General features: G+C 39.9%; 1 protein-coding gene across 11 annotated transcripts in view; it reads left to right on the top strand.

Annotated features, from left to right (window-relative positions):
* Positions 1–15,867, top strand: part of SEMA6D (semaphorin 6D) — a 594,914-nt gene extending 579,047 nt beyond the window's left edge. For 3 of the 11 annotated variants that reach the window (XM_037744464.1, XM_017545247.2, XM_017545218.2), the window contains 18 exons: positions 1,115–1,277; positions 1,679–1,790; positions 2,350–2,410; positions 2,532–2,594; positions 2,709–2,810; positions 3,036–3,126; positions 3,582–3,701; positions 4,388–4,476; positions 5,219–5,436; positions 5,537–5,668; positions 6,012–6,167; positions 6,255–6,428; positions 7,233–7,373; positions 7,469–7,546; positions 7,960–8,060; positions 8,420–8,476; positions 10,254–10,421; positions 12,164–15,867. In XM_037744464.1, coding sequence (XP_037600392.1) covers positions 1,169–1,277; positions 1,679–1,790; positions 2,350–2,410; positions 2,532–2,594; positions 2,709–2,810; positions 3,036–3,126; positions 3,582–3,701; positions 4,388–4,476; positions 5,219–5,436; positions 5,537–5,668; positions 6,012–6,167; positions 6,255–6,428; positions 7,233–7,373; positions 7,469–7,546; positions 7,960–8,060; positions 8,420–8,476; positions 10,254–10,421; positions 12,164–13,452 — 3,261 coding nt within the window. In that variant the 5' untranslated portion in view covers positions 1,115–1,168 and the 3' untranslated portion in view covers positions 13,453–15,867. The remainder of the gene's footprint in view (positions 1–1,114; positions 1,278–1,678; positions 1,791–2,349; positions 2,411–2,531; positions 2,595–2,708; positions 2,811–3,035; positions 3,127–3,581; positions 3,702–4,387; positions 4,477–5,218; positions 5,437–5,536; positions 5,669–6,011; positions 6,168–6,254; positions 6,429–7,232; positions 7,374–7,468; positions 7,547–7,959; positions 8,061–8,419; positions 8,477–10,253; positions 10,422–12,163) is intronic. The other 8 variants (XM_017545257.2, XM_037744476.1, XM_017545279.2 and 5 more) reach the window with 8 other exon arrangements.
* The last annotated feature ends 200 nt before the right edge of the window (positions 15,868–16,067 follow it).

Below are 16,067 nucleotides of genomic sequence, written 5' to 3'. Positions count from 1 at the left end.
CTGTGTTTTGATAGCTTTATTGAGGTATTGATATATAATAAACTGCACATATTTAATGTACAATTTGATTAACACCTATGAAATAGCACTTCAATAAAAATGATGAATATATCCATTTCCCCAAATAGTTTTTTGTAATGCTATATTTTTGGAGGAAAAAAGTCCAGTCATTTATGTTCTCCTTTCCATTTGGTAAAAAGAGCCTGGACGAGGACTCAGATGATGTGGGTCTGGACTCCAACCTTGCCTTAACTAGCTCCACACAATTCACTGAGTCCTTTTTTTGGCCCTTGGTTTTTCATCTGAAAACTGAGAGGGTTGGGCCAGATGGTCCCTAAGGATCCCTGCAGCTCCAGAGTTCAATAAAGCTAAAAGGACCAGCGTACTTAGGGTATTGGTTTGTGTCCAAATGGTTTTATGTAAAAACGTAGACTTCCCTGGTGGCCTGGTGTCAGCTGTGCCACTTCATCCCTGCCTTGCTTTGCTTGATTGGTTGTCATGAAATCATTTTATTTAATTCCATTTCACCCTGATGCAGGGTCATTCTTGTCATTGTCTCCATGCTGGTAGGGAACTGCTCGACTTAAGAATTTAGGGCTAAGGCTTGGGTAATGCTGGGAATTTGACAACACCATAAGCAAAGAGCTGAGGAGAGATGATGACAGGATCAGCCCTCTGGCTATTTTTGAGGCATCTTGAGCATTTTATGGGGGGCAGAGGCAAGTTGTATTGGGTATATTTCAGGACCCAGGGAAGGGAAGTGGATTGGAATTTAATTAAAATTCTGATTCCAGTTTTACCCATCTTCTTGCCAAGTCAGCAGCTAGCATTTCTGTTCATGGTTCTGGTGACTCTGCTGTGATGACATGCAGTTACCTCCAAAATTCTTGTGAATTTGCTGAAAACTTCAATATGCTCAATGAGATGCTTTAATCAGGCTTGGCATACTGCCATTTTTGCCTGTGTTTTTGGTGATACCTGATCTACCACTGCCAGCATTCCCGGTGGGAGAGGGGCTTTGGAGGGAGCCGATGGTGAAAACTAAGCTGATTGCAAACAAGAAAACTATTTCATTGCAGCATAGAGATCTTTCCAAACTCCTTTTGTTTTCCAGGTAGCTCAGTGGCATTTCTGGGCAGGGGCTACCCTGACTTCACCTTGGCCCACCATGAGGGTCTTCCTGCTTTGTGCCTACATACTGCTGCTGATGGTTTCCCAGTTGAGGGCAATCAGCTTTCCTGAAGATGATGAACCTCTTAATACTGTCGACTATCACTGTAAGTCATCTCAAGAACAGTCTTCTCTTCAGAGAAGGAAGCTTTTCTGTTTTTCATTTTCTAAGCATGTTCATTTTCAGAAAGAGGCAGAGATTTTTTTTATGTCTTAAACATGAATTTGCACCTGAGTTTATCAGTAATCATTTCCTAGTGTTTGGAGAAAATGGGGCAGTTTTGTTGGGTGCTTTTCTACAGCAACCCATATATAGGTTATATATTTTGAGTTAAAAGAATGATCATTTGCTGACATTCACTGCCTTTTATTCATTTATATTCAAGACCTTAAGAGAGGAATTTAGTTAAAACCCTTCTACAACAAGTATATACAGCTAATCAATGCTGTTTATTGATCCCTCAGCTCCATAATCCTGAATGATGGTTTAGCCCATTTTTACTTGCAGATTCAAGGCAATATCCGGTTTTTAGAGGACGCCCTTCAGGCAATGAATCGCAGCACAGGCTGGACTTTCAGCTGATGTTGAAAATTCGAGACACACTTTATATTGCTGGCAGGTAATTTTCCTCTCTTTGGTTTATTAGATTAAAATTCTTTTCTCTTGTGGTGCTTGCATTAATGTGTCTAGTTCATGAAAAACTAATATGTGATTGTGATCAAAAATTGCAAGTAGCCAGAAACATTCACCGAGAAGAGTCAGTGTTGTGTACCAGGAACAAAATACAGAGCTCAAGCCGTCAGCAGTGCTGTTTTATTACTGCCATCAAGAAATCATACACCATTCTTTTTCCCTAAAGCAGCAGGGGAAAAAAACCTTTCTTTATTCATTTTTTAACTTAGAATTATTCAAGCAAATATTAGAAATATGTCTATGCTAATACCAAGTAGCAGTTTGACCCATGCCTGGAGAGAAGAGCTTTCTTTGCTCTGTGACTACGGTGATATATAAAAGCATCTCACTAATGAAAAAGTACTCTTTGTTGACTTTGTTTGAGACAGAGAAAATCCAGATGATCTCTAAAACACAATAAAGGCAGATCTGTCAGAATAAAATAAGAAGCAGCTTAACATTTTTATGTATTCACGTGATATGTTTTATTGCCTTATTTCCAACAGGGATCAAGTTTATACAGTAAACTTAAATGAAATGCCCAAAACAGAAGTAATACCAAGCAAGGTGAGCAATGGTAGTTGGCACATTTATTGGCATTCCCTCTGAACCTGATTAATTTTTCCACTCCCTCCCCCAAAATGTTCCCAATTAAAACCTGAACTTGGGTTTTGCTTGATTAATACAGAAACTGACATGGCGATCAAGACAACAGGATCGAGAAAACTGTGCTATGAAAGGCAAGCATAAAGTGAGTTAAACAGACAAATGTCTGCTAGATGTCGTCTTTCTGTGGGCTTGATACTACAGTGCCAGCATGCTTGAGTGTCTGTCTGATATTAATGTTAACTACTACTTTCTTTAGGATGAATGCCACAACTTTATCAAAGTATTTGTTCCAAGAAACGATGAGATGGTTTTTGTTTGTGGTACCAATGCCTTCAATCCCATGTGTAGATACTATAGGGTAAGTATATTTTATGTGATGTGCTTCTTTTGATCAACTTTTCTCCCTTCACGGGCATGCTGTTATAGTTGAAACCTTTCTGCTTTCCAGTAATTCGTTTTATCTCTAGTGCTATGAAAGAAGACAGAATTCTTCAAATGGAATTTTAATACAAATAAAACAGTATTGCCTTGAAACAGGTACATTGAATAGCTATGACACCGGCTATTTATTTTTCTTTTGTAGTTGAGTACCTTAGAATATGATGGGGAAGAAATTAGTGGCCTGGCAAGATGCCCATTTGATGCCAGACAAACCAATGTTGCCCTCTTTGCTGGTAAGATCCTTTAGTGTAATGAATATAAATGATTAATGACATTGAAGGTGAAAAAGGAATTTAATGGACGAGTAAAAGCTAAAAACTTGGATAGCCACCCTGATCTAGGTGTTCAAAAGGCTAAAAATCTATGCACAAATTTCCAAAAGAAAAAGAAAATTCAGGCCAAGGATATTTCAGTGCACATTGTAAGTATTATGACACCCTGTTGTTAACTAGGCCAGTGACCCCAGATAAGTTGCTTAACTTTTTGATGCCTAGATCCCTCATCTGTAAAATTAGATAATACCACAGCTGACCTGTCACGCATTGATGGTGAGCATCAGGTGTAGCCCTATTTGTATAGGTAATGGTAATACCAGTGAGAGCACTCCAAAGGGCATAACACACTACTGAAGGTAACACACTGCAGGATAATTATGGTTATCTTACCAAAATTATAACTTTGGTTTCAGATGGGAAGCTGTATTCTGCCACAGTGGCTGACTTCTTGGCCAGTGATGCTGTTATTTATCGAAGCATGGGTGATGGATCTGCCCTTCGCACAATAAAATATGACTCCAAATGGATAAAAGGTATCTTTGAAGAGCAGTGTCTTGGGATCACCAGGATAGTGGATGGTCCAAGTGGGGACAGCAGCCATGGCCATCAGGAGATTCAGTGCATGACTTTATATTGTTTATTTAGAACAAGTACACACTGCTTTGATTGTGAATGGGAGCATTGACAGGGAATGAGGAGACTAGTAGCCACGTCAGGAGAGTAAGTTCGTCCAGATGTTTATTCCAGGTGACCTCAAAGAAAAAGAGAGATCTCGTCTCTGTGTGTGCCAATTTGTCTAACTTTCTAAATCCACATAGTACTACTTGCCATTTACCCGTCTTGGAAAGTTAACTGAGAATCAGTTAGTCCATATGAGAGCCATTTTGTTCTTCAGAGTCTAGAAATCGAGATTTTTTATTTTCAATGTAAGAGGTTTTCTTCCCTAGTTAAATAGGTTAATGAATAAATCTGTTGAAACAAAGACCTTTGTTGTAGTTCATTTCCCTGTAGGCCTTTTTACAGTCCATTAGCTGACTTTAGAGATGACGGGTTCCCTGAAGCTTGAACACACCCATGTTGAGACTCCTCAAAATCACTGGCATATTGGAGTTCTTGTTGGCTTGAATGTAACTGTGCAACATCTGTCAGTCATGCCTTGCAGCCAGGGTCTTATGCTAATTGAATTATCCTGTAGGAACCAGTTGTTTTTTTCTTTCAGAACCACACTTTCTTCATGCCATAGAATATGGAAACTATGTCTATTTCTTCTTTCGAGAAATTGCTGTCGAACATAATAATTTAGGCAAGGCAAGTATATGCATTTGAATTGTGAACTTGTGCTGCATGAAATTGAGACCGCTGTGGTAGAGTTAAGGATGCTCCCTTGACATATTTTCCAGCTCTCAATTCAGTGCACACAGGGCCAAGTGCAGAGAGGTGGGTTGCTTATCATTAGAATAATTGCTGGAAAATGTGTGAACAATAGCCTGAGTGGGAACAGCAGCCTTGAGTTTTGAGAAGGGTTCTTTTCTTTCCTGCAGCCACGGAGAGTGTTCTACAGGTACCCTTGAGCTATGGATGCTTTTTTTTTACTCTTTAGAAATCTATTGATAGTCTATTCTTTCTCCGTGTCAAAAGGCAGGATAGAAAGTAGGGACCCCATTCAACTTTTAGCGTTTCAGTGAAAGCCCATGTGATTTTAAAGTATTGCAACCCCTTCTATGCTAAGTTGAAAGATGAAACATTTCATTAACAATACTGGAGGCAAAGTTGGAGACAAAGTGCAGGAATGGTTTTCATTCAGCAAGGCAGATAGACAGCTCACTTCTTGAGGAGCATGTTTGGCAAAACAGGAAAATGGCTTTTTTTTTTCTCACAGGTGAATCTAGTTTACTCTCTTACTGTACAGACCCCTAGAGAGAAGACTGCTGGATTCTAGTGAACCAGATACATCTTTCACATTTTTTGTTCCTCCCTTAAATAGTATCATTTTGTTTCCATTCCTTTCTGTGCTCATAACCCCATTGCTTTGCTTCTGTCCTTTGGGCAGGCTGTATATTCCCGTGTGGCCCGCATATGCAAAAATGACATGGGTGGATCCCAGCGTGTCCTGGAGAAACACTGGACTTCATTTCTGAAGGCTCGGCTGAACTGTTCTGTCCCTGGAGATTCGTTTTTCTACTTTGATGTTCTGCAGTCTATTACAGACATAATACAAATCAATGGCATCCCCGCTGTGGTCGGGGTGTTTACCACACAGCTCAACAGGTAAGAGCAGAACCCTGGCACTGCAAACATGCTCTGTACATGCCTGTCAGAACCAAGACGGGCTCCCTGTCACTGGCCTGATGGTTTTCTCCTTTTTCAGCATCCCTGGTTCTGCTGTCTGTGCATTTAGCATGGATGACATTGAAAAAGTATTCAAAGGACGGTTTAAGGAACAGAAAACTCCAGATTCTGTGTGGACAGCAGTTCCCGAAGACAAAGTCCCAAAGCCAAGGTAAATAAAAAAGTCGAAAAGCATTTTGTCTTGAACAAAACCCTCCAGTCATTGGAAGCATCCCTCCTCAGGGATCAGCTGGGCCAAACTCCCACACGAAGAAGGGGTCCCTCCCGCTGCAGCATCTCAGACAGAGCCAGTAGACATAGCCTTGTGACCTGCAGGCTCATGAGTGTGAATGTACAGCCCACTGAATTCAGGGACATAGCATTGCTCCTTTAGTTTCACTCACTCTCCTTCCTCCCTTGACCTCTTCTCTTAGAATGTACACTTATTCCTTAGATACAGTACATGGTGTGGCAGGGGTGACCGAGAGCATAAAAGAATGCTGTTTTCCTTCCAGGCCTGGCTGTTGTGCAAAACACGGCCTTGCCGAAGCTTATAAAACCTCCATCGATTTCCCGGATGAAACCCTGTCATTCATCAAATCTCATCCCCTGATGGACTCTGCTGTTCCACCCATTGCCGATGAGCCCTGGTTCACAAAGACTCGGGTCAGGTGAGATGGTGTGGGAAATATTCCTTCCTCCAACCTTTTCTCTGCCCCTTGGCCTCCCCTTCTGATTTGTGCCGTCTCCTCTGGTAGGTACAGACTGACAGCCATCGCGGTGGACCATTCTGCTGGGCCCTACCAGAACTACACAGTCATCTTTGTTGGCTCTGAAGCTGGCATGGTACTTAAAGTTCTGGCAAAGACCAGTCCTTTCTCTTTGAACGACAGCGTATTACTGGAAGAGATTGAAGCCTACAACCATGCAAAGTAGGTGTATCTTACAAGAACCCGCTTTAGCACTGTTCAAAAATTTCCGGCATGTATTTCATCTAGTCATTTCCTTTTGGCCTTCTCAATTAGAGTGGCTTGGTATATTAGCGTTTCATGTTTTTTTTGTGTTGAAATAAGTCCTGGGTTTGTTTTTATCCCAAGCCCACTAGGGTAAGGAGAGTGAACATCTGATGAGTTTAAAAATAATTCAGCCCTTGTTTTACACCTGTAGAATAGGAGAACATTTTAGCAGGACCTCTCTTACCTTGCAAATATATTTCAAGATGCTACATGCTGCAGACAGTTGTAAGCTTGCACGCCACACACACACACACATACATGCACATACATATGCAGAATGTAATACTAGTTAAGCGTTTCCTTCCTATCACTAATATGTAAGAGAATATTTAGACCATGAAAAAAGAAAACAAGAAATGCATTAGAGAAATGGAGCAAAGGGGACTAAGGAGAGATCTAGAATCATCTAACACAGGAAAATTTAAATACATTAAAACACTATCCTTTTTATTTCTGTAGTCAAATGTGGCCTTTGCAAATCCAGTTCACTTCTATCATCATAACAGGAAAACAATCTTTAAAAACCCTTTGTCCAGCCTGAAATTTAACCAACCATGCAGAGAAATAGAAGATGAATCACATAATTATTTCCCAAACTATGTATTTGCCTGGTTTGTAACCAAGAATATTCCTTAAAATTTCCCAGCTCTTAGTAATTGCTAAACCAAACCATGCTTGACTGACTAAACATATGGCTTCAAAATGTTTCCCACAAAATAGGTGCAGTGCCGAGAATGAGGAAGACAAAAAGGTCATCTCATTACAGTTGGATAAAGATCACCACACTATATATGTGGCATTCTCTAGCTGCGTTATCTGCATCCCCCTCAGTCGCTGTGAGCGTTACGGATCATGTAAAAAGTAAGCTCATGTTTTTTTACTTACCCTGGGTCTTGCAGCATTGAAACCTTTGATGATGAGAAAATCCAAGCTACATTCTCTTTGGCTTCATACAGGTCTTGTATTGCATCTCGTGACCCGTATTGTGGCTGGTTGAGCCAGGGATCCTGCGGTAGAGTGACACCAGGGATGCTGTAAGTATACTTTGTCACATGAACTAGGATGAGACATCCTCTCCAAATTCTCTAAAGCTAGAAATTGTAGAAAACTTCGAATTACACTACTTTTCTTTTCTTCCTCTCCTTTTGTTGTTGTTTTGTTGTTGTTGTGGGAGAAACAGGAAAAAGAAAACCTGGAGATGTGAGGAGGAAAGAAATAATACCTAAGGGAAATGGTAGACCTAATAATACTTAAAATAAATGGATGGAGAGAAAAAACCAATTCTCTTCTGTTCTCTTAAACATTCTAGTTTACCAGTTATTAACAGAAATAGTCATTTTAGCAAGTGATGTTGAAATGTATATATATATTTTTTCTCTCTGCCCATTCTTACTAATCAGTCTGTGTTCTTGGTTCTGCTCTGGTTGTCACTTGTGTTCCTATGAAGGCTGTTAACCGAAGACTTCTTTGCTTTCCATAACCACAGTGCTGGAGAATATGAGCAAGACACAGAATTTGGCAACACAGCTCATCTAGGGGACTGCCATGGTAAGACAGAGTCTTCCATTCCCACCTGGACCTTCTTTTGGACCACATTTGCATGTGGACATTATTTTACAATCAGTCTTTTTAATGACTCAGGACACATACCACCTAGCATTTAACTTAAACTTCGCAAAAGCTGAGCTGTTTGGTCATGGGGTGACATTAGAAAAGAGGCTTACTTTTTTTTCCTTCACGATTTACAATTTTGTAGGAAATCTAGAGAGAGGTAGTCTAACCAGTAGGTTAGTCTTTTTAATTTGTAGTCTTTTTTATTTTTGACTTTTTTAGTTAATTGGAATTCATAAATTTTTGCTTTCTTTTGGTTACTTTTCACTGATTACTTGTTCCTTTAATTCTTTTAGAAATTTTGCCTACTTCAACTACACCAGATTACAAAATATTTGGCGGTCCAACATCTGGTTAGTTTTTTTTAATTTTTTTGAATTAACAACCTTTTCTTTCCTTCAGTTCAGCATTTTCAGCCCCTTCTCCCCTCCTTTTGCGCAGTTTGGCAGCCCTTCATTTTTCCGCTTTGACTCATAATCCCTCTGATGGTACCAAAAGACTTTTCTTATTTAGCACTTCACCCTGTAGAGCATGTTAACACTTCATCGTTGACCAAGGCACATCCTTAAAGAAAATTCAAATGGGCTAACATAGACTGCATTCCAGCTGCACGCACGCCCACCCAAGCTTTCTTCTCTCTCACATCTTTGCATTGTGAATGTTTCCTCTGGCCATCCGTATTTAATGGATGGCAGAATTTCATTATTTTTCCCATCTCTCCTCACCCTTCCTATGACCTAGTAAACAAATACACATTTCTTATAAATGTGTATTTATAAGTTAGAGATCTTTGAATGGTTTGCGCTAATCCTGGGAATCTTTGAATGTTTGGTCTCAGTGGTGTGAAAAAGACTTCAGTGGAGTTAAGCTGATTTTTGATGTATTAAGATGTTCAGTGGGCTCTCCAAGCCCCTCTGTACCTGTTTTGGAGCCTTCATCTGGAACTGTTGCACCAGTCAGAATTGCAGTCTCTGAGGTTTTATCCTAAAAGCGTAAGCTCACATTTTGAGGAAAAATTTATTTGGAGGAAATCAGTAGTAGACATGCTAAAAGGTTAAGTTACTCCCGGTCCTATTGCTGCTTCTAAAACTCACCGGCAATTCCTTTCCTCAGGGGGAGAAAAAGATGGCAGATCTTATATATCAGAATGTCCTCATTCAGTTAGTAAACGCCAGTACCTTTGCATTAGCTGCCTCTAACTCTTTGGAAGGAACTCCCCAGCAATTTTTGAGAGTACAGGCAAAGTCCTTCCCTGCTTCGGTGTTTTACTGTGGACGGCAGAGCCTCAGTGTAGCGGATAATGGGAGGCCCCTGGTAATAACCTCTTAGGCAGAGCTGGTTTATCACGTCCAAAATCAAGTCTTTTCACAGACTTAACCAGATATTTTCCGACAAACTCCCATCATAGCTCCTTCCCCAATGAAGGCTACACATTTTCTAACCATCTGTGAAAGTGCTTTTTACCTTTTTCCTGAGATGGAGTCTCGCTCTGTCTCCAGGCTGGAGTGCAGTGGCACGCAATCTGAGCTCACTGCAACCTCCACTTCCCGGGTTCAAGCAATTCTCCTGCCTCAGCCTCCTGAGTAGCTAGGATTACAGGTGTGTGCCACCACACCCAGATAATTTTAGTATTTTTAGTAGCGACAGGGTTTCACCCATGTTGGCCAGGCTGGTCTTGAGCTCCTGACCTCATGGTCTGCCCACCTCGGCCTCCCAAAGTGCCGGGATTACAGTTGTGAGCCACTGCACCCGGCCGAAAGTGCTTTTTAAAATACACAAAAAGAAATGAAAAGATGTCTCACAAGAAAATGAGGAAACAGCAACTAATCTGCCCTGGGGATTGTATTATCTTTTTCATGAGTGTCATTAGTAACCACAGGGGCTTTCCTAAAAGCCTTTTGAGTATCTTTGATTTTGAAATCTGCTTACTATGTTGTTACTGTTAATTTTTAGTTTTCATTCCTCCCTTAAAAGAAAGGAATTTGATGTAGCTTCCTCAGGTGTGTTTTTACAAAATCCTAGAACATACTTTCTCATAAAATTTACTTAAACTTTATTTAAAAATGCAACAGACCAATCAAAAAAATCTTGACACTGTCCATGTTAATAAAAATCTGTTTGCCACCACAGACATGGAGGTATCTTCATCTTCTGTTACCACAGTGGCAAGTATCCCAGAAATCACACCTAAAGTGATTGATACCTGGAGACCTAAACTGACAAGCTCTCGGAAATTTGTAGTTCAAGATGATCCAAACACTTCTGATTTTACTGATCCTTTATCGGGTATTCCAAAGGGTAAGGCCTCAGCAGGGACCTCATCTCTAACTGCATGGAAACCTGATCCTTAATATCACTGAGGAGGAGTATGTGGTTCTCAGAGGTCAGCCTCACTGGAGCTTCTGCGGTTGTACCTCCACCGCCCCTGGCCACAATCTCTCCAGCTTTCAGTGGTTATACCTGAGTGCATTCCTTAAAAGACAAAAGAGGTAGAAAGCTGTTGGAGAAAGGGCTGGTGAAACAGCCACTCCGACAGTCTAATCTGTGTTGATTTCTGTCTGAAGAAGCAGAGAGCCTGCGGGATTTCAGGGAATTTCAAGGGTCACCGCGGCAACATCAAAAAACAAAACTCATTAATTACAAATATCCTGATAGCAGATGTTTTGTCTAGGAACCTTTCTCAGCCTCTTGTTTAGCTTCAGTTCAAAATGCTATCTGAAAAGGATATGTGAGATGCTAAGTTGCTTGAATGCCGCAAGCAATGAAACATAAGAGAGTGCTTGTCCATAACTATCATTTTCAGCCCTTAATAGGAGCAGTTACAAAATAGCTGCCTGTTGAGTTAGCTTATTAGATATATTACTCTAGGAAAAAAAAATCTATTCTTTAGTGCTTACTAAACTATGGTATCAGGTTTCCAATCAGTTTTTATGGCAGCGCATTGTCATTTATGATTTATATCAGTTGATTTTCGTTTTATATGTTTTCGTTGTAAACAGTTTTCTAACCATTCTTCTTTCTGCTTTGATTTCTTTAGTAGCGCCATTTTTTTCTACTTTTCTTTCTTGCTCTTTCACAGTGCCACCGAATTCCATAACCCTGAACATTAATTAAAAACAACTAATGTTCAAAGGCCTTAGTACTAACTTAAAGCAACAGAATCTTCAAAATCACTCTGATTTACCTTACTCTGGGATAGCTGTGTTTATAGCATGTAACAGACTTGAATACCTCTTAAACTAACATTTTTTTGATTTATTGTTAGATGTCTGTGGTTGCATTAAAAGGTTAATTTCAATAATTATAAACTAATTTGCTCTTCTTTTTCTAGGTGTAATTTAAATATTTTCAAATATGTTCAGATAATTTGACAATTAACTAATACACAGTATGTTTCCTTAGACTGTCTGGATTTCTGACATAGTCAGTCATTCAAGAGTGCTTCACCCCAAGATGGAATGAAAAAACAAATCCAAGCAAACATGAAAGTCTCTATTTATAGCTAACAGTGATCAAGCAGATATTTTTGGTTTGTGAACAAATTATGTGTTCTTTTTTTAGTATAATTGTATTGGAATAATTATTTCAGCATATATATGTTTATGCTAATTATTACATTTACCTATATCCTAGCAGTTACCCTTAAATTCTGATTTATAAATTAAGAGAAGATTATGACACAAAACATATAAGGAGTTTAAAGTTAGCTATTTAGAAAACATACACTTCTAACTATTTTTAAGATAGAAACTCTTAAAATTCCTAACATAACCGTTTATGAGAGATTGGAGGAAAAGAACAGAAAAATACAGATCAGTGGGAGATTGGAGTTATTCTGGCATTTGCAGCAATCCTGTTTGTCTCTGGGGATCCTAGTTTGATTAAAGACAAAATATACAAGGAATTTTGGAGTCTACTTGACCCTCCAAGCTAAGCATATGGACCACGTCAAGGCCGTGTTGGCTCACTGAAAGCCATTTGCTATTTATTATTATGTTTAAAAAGCACCTCATTCATGCTGTCCCATGTGTCTATTGCAGGTGTACGATGGGAAGTCCAGTCTGGAGAGTCCAACCAGATGGTCCACATGAATGTCCTCATCACTTGTGTCTTTGCTGCTTTTGTTCTGGGGGCATTCATTGCAGGTGTGGCAGTATACTGCTATCGAGACATGTTTGTTCGGAAAAACAGAAAGATCCATAAAGATGCAGAATCCGCCCAGTCATGCACAGACTCCAGTGGAAGTTTTGCCAAACTCAATGGTCTCTTTGACAGCCCCGTCAAGGAATACCAACAGAATATTGATTCTCCTAAACTGTATAGTAACCTGCTGACCAGTCGGAAAGAGCTACCACCCAATGGAGATACTAAATCCATGGTAATGGACCATCGAGGGCAACCTCCAGAACTGGCTGCTCTTCCCACTCCTGAGTCTACACCTGTGCTCCACCAGAAGACCCTGCAGGCCATGAAAAGCCACTCAGAAAAGGCCCATGGCCATGGGGCTTCAAGGAAAGAAACCCCTCAGTTTTTTCCCTCTAGTCCGCCACCTCACTCCCCGTTAAGTCACGGGCACATCCCCAGTGCCATTGTTCTTCCAAATGCTACGCATGACTACAACACATCTTTCTCAAACTCCAATGCTCACAAAGCCGAAAAGAAGCTTCAAAACCTTGATCACCCTCTCACAAAGTCATCCAGTAAGAGAGATCACCGGCGTTCTGTCGATTCCAGAAATACACTCAATGATCTCCTGAAGCATCTGAATGACCCAAATAGTAACCCCAAAGCCATCATGGGAGACATCCAAATGGCCCACCAGAACTTAATGCTGGATCCCGTGGGATCCGTGTCTGAGGTCCCACCTAAAGTTCCTAACCGGGAGGCATCACTGTACTCCCCTCCTTCAACTCTCCCCAGAAACAGCCCCACCAAGCGAGTGGATGTCCCCACCACTCCTGGAGTCCCAATGACTTCTCTGGAAAGACAAAGGGGTTATCACAAAAATTCCTCCCAGAGGCACTCAATATCCGCTATGCCTAAAAACTTAAACTCACCAAATGGTGTTTTGTTATCCAGACAGCCTAGTATGAACCGTGGAGGATATATGCCCACCCCCACCGGGGCAAAGGTGGACTATATTCAGGGAACACCAGTGAGTGTTCATCTGCAGCCTTCCCTCTCCAGACAGAGCAGCTACACCAGTAATGGCACTCTTCCTAGGACGGGACTAAAGAGGACGCCGTCCTTAAAACCTGACGTGCCACCAAAGCCTTCCTTTGTTCCTCAAACCCCGTCTGTCAGACCACTGAACAAATATACGTACTAGGCCTGAAGTGTGCTATTCCCATGTGGCTCTATCTCGTCCATGTTGTTGACAGGATGATGTTGTTACCTTAAACAAGAGACTCGCTTGTATTTTAAGAGAAGCAAGTGGCCAAAGAAACTCTTTCTAACTTTGGCAACATCAGAACTTGCCACATGTAGCTACTGCAGCAAGGCTTCTGTGTACTTGCCTGAAAACAAAGGAAGGTGCTGGTCATTCCATTTCTTTTGTTTGAAGCTAAAGAGATGTGTAGCTCCCAGGGGCTACCTTACCAGTATAAAGAGCTGATAACAGTACTCAGACGAATCTGTGAACAAATACTTGAAAATGGGTTCAATGTAGACTGCCATTATGTGTGGTCTTCCCATTAAATGTGAACGTTTTAATATGTATGCATTCACCTTGCCTCTTGCACAAATGTCAAAAAAAAAATAAGATGGTAATGTCTCAAAGAAATGAACTTGTAGATTACCAGGCAGTTTGCTAAAAATTCAATCTTTGACCCCAACTGTAGCATTTCTTTTCATGTGTGGCATTTTTTTTTCATGCCACCAACAAACTTGTTGCGCACGCGTGTGCGCGTGTGTGTGTGTGTGTGTTCATTCTGTTCCCACTAGGATCTGTTTAGGTGCCCATTGCATCTTTTTGTGCTATGGAGTTGTTTACATAGAGCATGACTGAACAAGAAACAATAACTACTTCCTACAGGAGTCCATTGGGTTCAGCTTTGAAAAAGGAATAGAATCAAGGCTCCTCTGACCATCAAAATGATGAACTTTACTTATGTGGTACCCAATGCCAGAATGTAAGAGTTGCAAGTGATTTTGTGCTGCTATTCGTTAAAACTTCTATTCCAGTCTTGCCAGCTTAAGGAGATCAAGATATTAAGAGGTATCCTTGATTTATTTTTCAGTATTCAGTAGTAAAATTTACCTGTCCACTGTGAATCAAAGCCTGAGTCACTCTATTTAACCTTGGACACACTAACAAGGTTTTATTTTGATTATGTTTGGTTTTTTTTCCGCATAGTAAAATTTCTCCTCCTTTAACTCTTCCTACCCGCCAAGGTAAACAAAACAAAACAAAACAAAAAAATATAGAAGACAAAAGACATATGAAAGGAATTGTAATTGGCTCAACAGAAACAGTCTGTGAAAACCTAACAGTGATGCAATCATGTTGTCCATGTTGTGTTATGTGGGAATTTTCTCCCAAGTCATGCAGGTAATGACAATATACTGTAAATACCACATGTGAGTTTACCTGAATCTGTGCATTTTGTGCCTTATTCATGAGAATGATAGAAGTACTAAAATCTGTCAAGTGTTTTCAGTATAGCACATTATTTACTGAGTGCCAGTTGTAAATGTTTTTCAACCAGCACCTGAAAAGACTCTTTTCAAAAAATCACAGAAACAATCTAGAACAATTAATTGTTACATAATCCACCCTCAGAGCAGCATTACATTCTTTGCCATGATAAACATTCCACTCCTGCTTTCCTAAGGATGAAACAGTGATAATGTGAACTCAAATGAGGTTTCCTGGGTAACGTGACACCTGCGGAAACTATATAGCGTCATTTATACATAGTTTGGCAGAAACCACTTATGGTTGATGATGTGCAACCCTGCTGACTGTTTCAGTAATATGCTGCACACCACACAATTGTTTAGTGAACCAAATCTAGAAAGTACCAAGGCAGAGGAATGCTCCTGATGTAGTCAGGCAAATGAGTTCGACTGATTTCTTGGGATAATAATGTTTGTACCTATTACTTGGAGGAGGACAGGCTGCAGAAGACTGGATCATTTTTATACAGAATGTGAAATACAGTTATTCTTTTTTTTTTTTTTTAAGAAAAAAAAGAACATTGTCTTATAAAGAACATGATTTCCAGTGATCTCTGGAAGCGCTAAAGCTAAAATTTCTGAAATACTTCAGCTTTGCAACTAAAATATTACAGATTAATAAATTAAACCAACCAATGATAAACAGTACTCAGTCCACCAACAACGTTTGAATTCACCTTACCAATATTAATCCCAGTGTGTGTAAAACGGAACAGTAACTCTGTGTGACCCCAGATAACATTTTGTAACATTGTGCTTCCTTGTAGTTTGTAATGTGATTTCAATCAGTATTTATGTTGAAATTTCTAACATTAAATCTAGTCTCTATCCTGTTAATTTAATTTTTAAATGCTTTATCCATTTGTGCAAAGGTAAACGCAGATTGTATCTTTTTTAATGGTACGGCATAAAAAGTAACCCTACAGTGAAGTGGCTCTATACTGTTTTATAGAGTACTTTAACATGTATAGATATCTTGTAAACTTGTATTGTGGATGTGTAAATAATATGTACTTTCGGTTTTTAACACCGCATGTAAAGTCAAAATAAAATATACAAATCATTATATCCTGCCTCTTTATATTGAAGAGGTTTATAATGTGTTATATTTTTAAAATATTTTTAAGTCAATCAACACCAGTAAGAGTTGCTTTTAGAATCTGCCAAAATATTCTTACCTGGAGCAGCTGGTCTCCAGTCATGGTTATACTACCATTCTCTCCTTGGAAGGCTGATACTGGAGGTCAGAGCCCCTGAAAAAAATGA

This window comes from Cebus imitator, unplaced genomic scaffold, assembly GCF_001604975.1.
Source record: "Cebus imitator isolate Cc_AM_T3 unplaced genomic scaffold, Cebus_imitator-1.0 Scaffold9, whole genome shotgun sequence".
Lineage (NCBI taxonomy): Eukaryota > Metazoa > Chordata > Mammalia > Primates > Cebidae > Cebus > Cebus imitator.
Note: the sequence above shows the minus strand (reverse complement) of the source record. Positions and strands in the feature narration are given on the sequence as shown.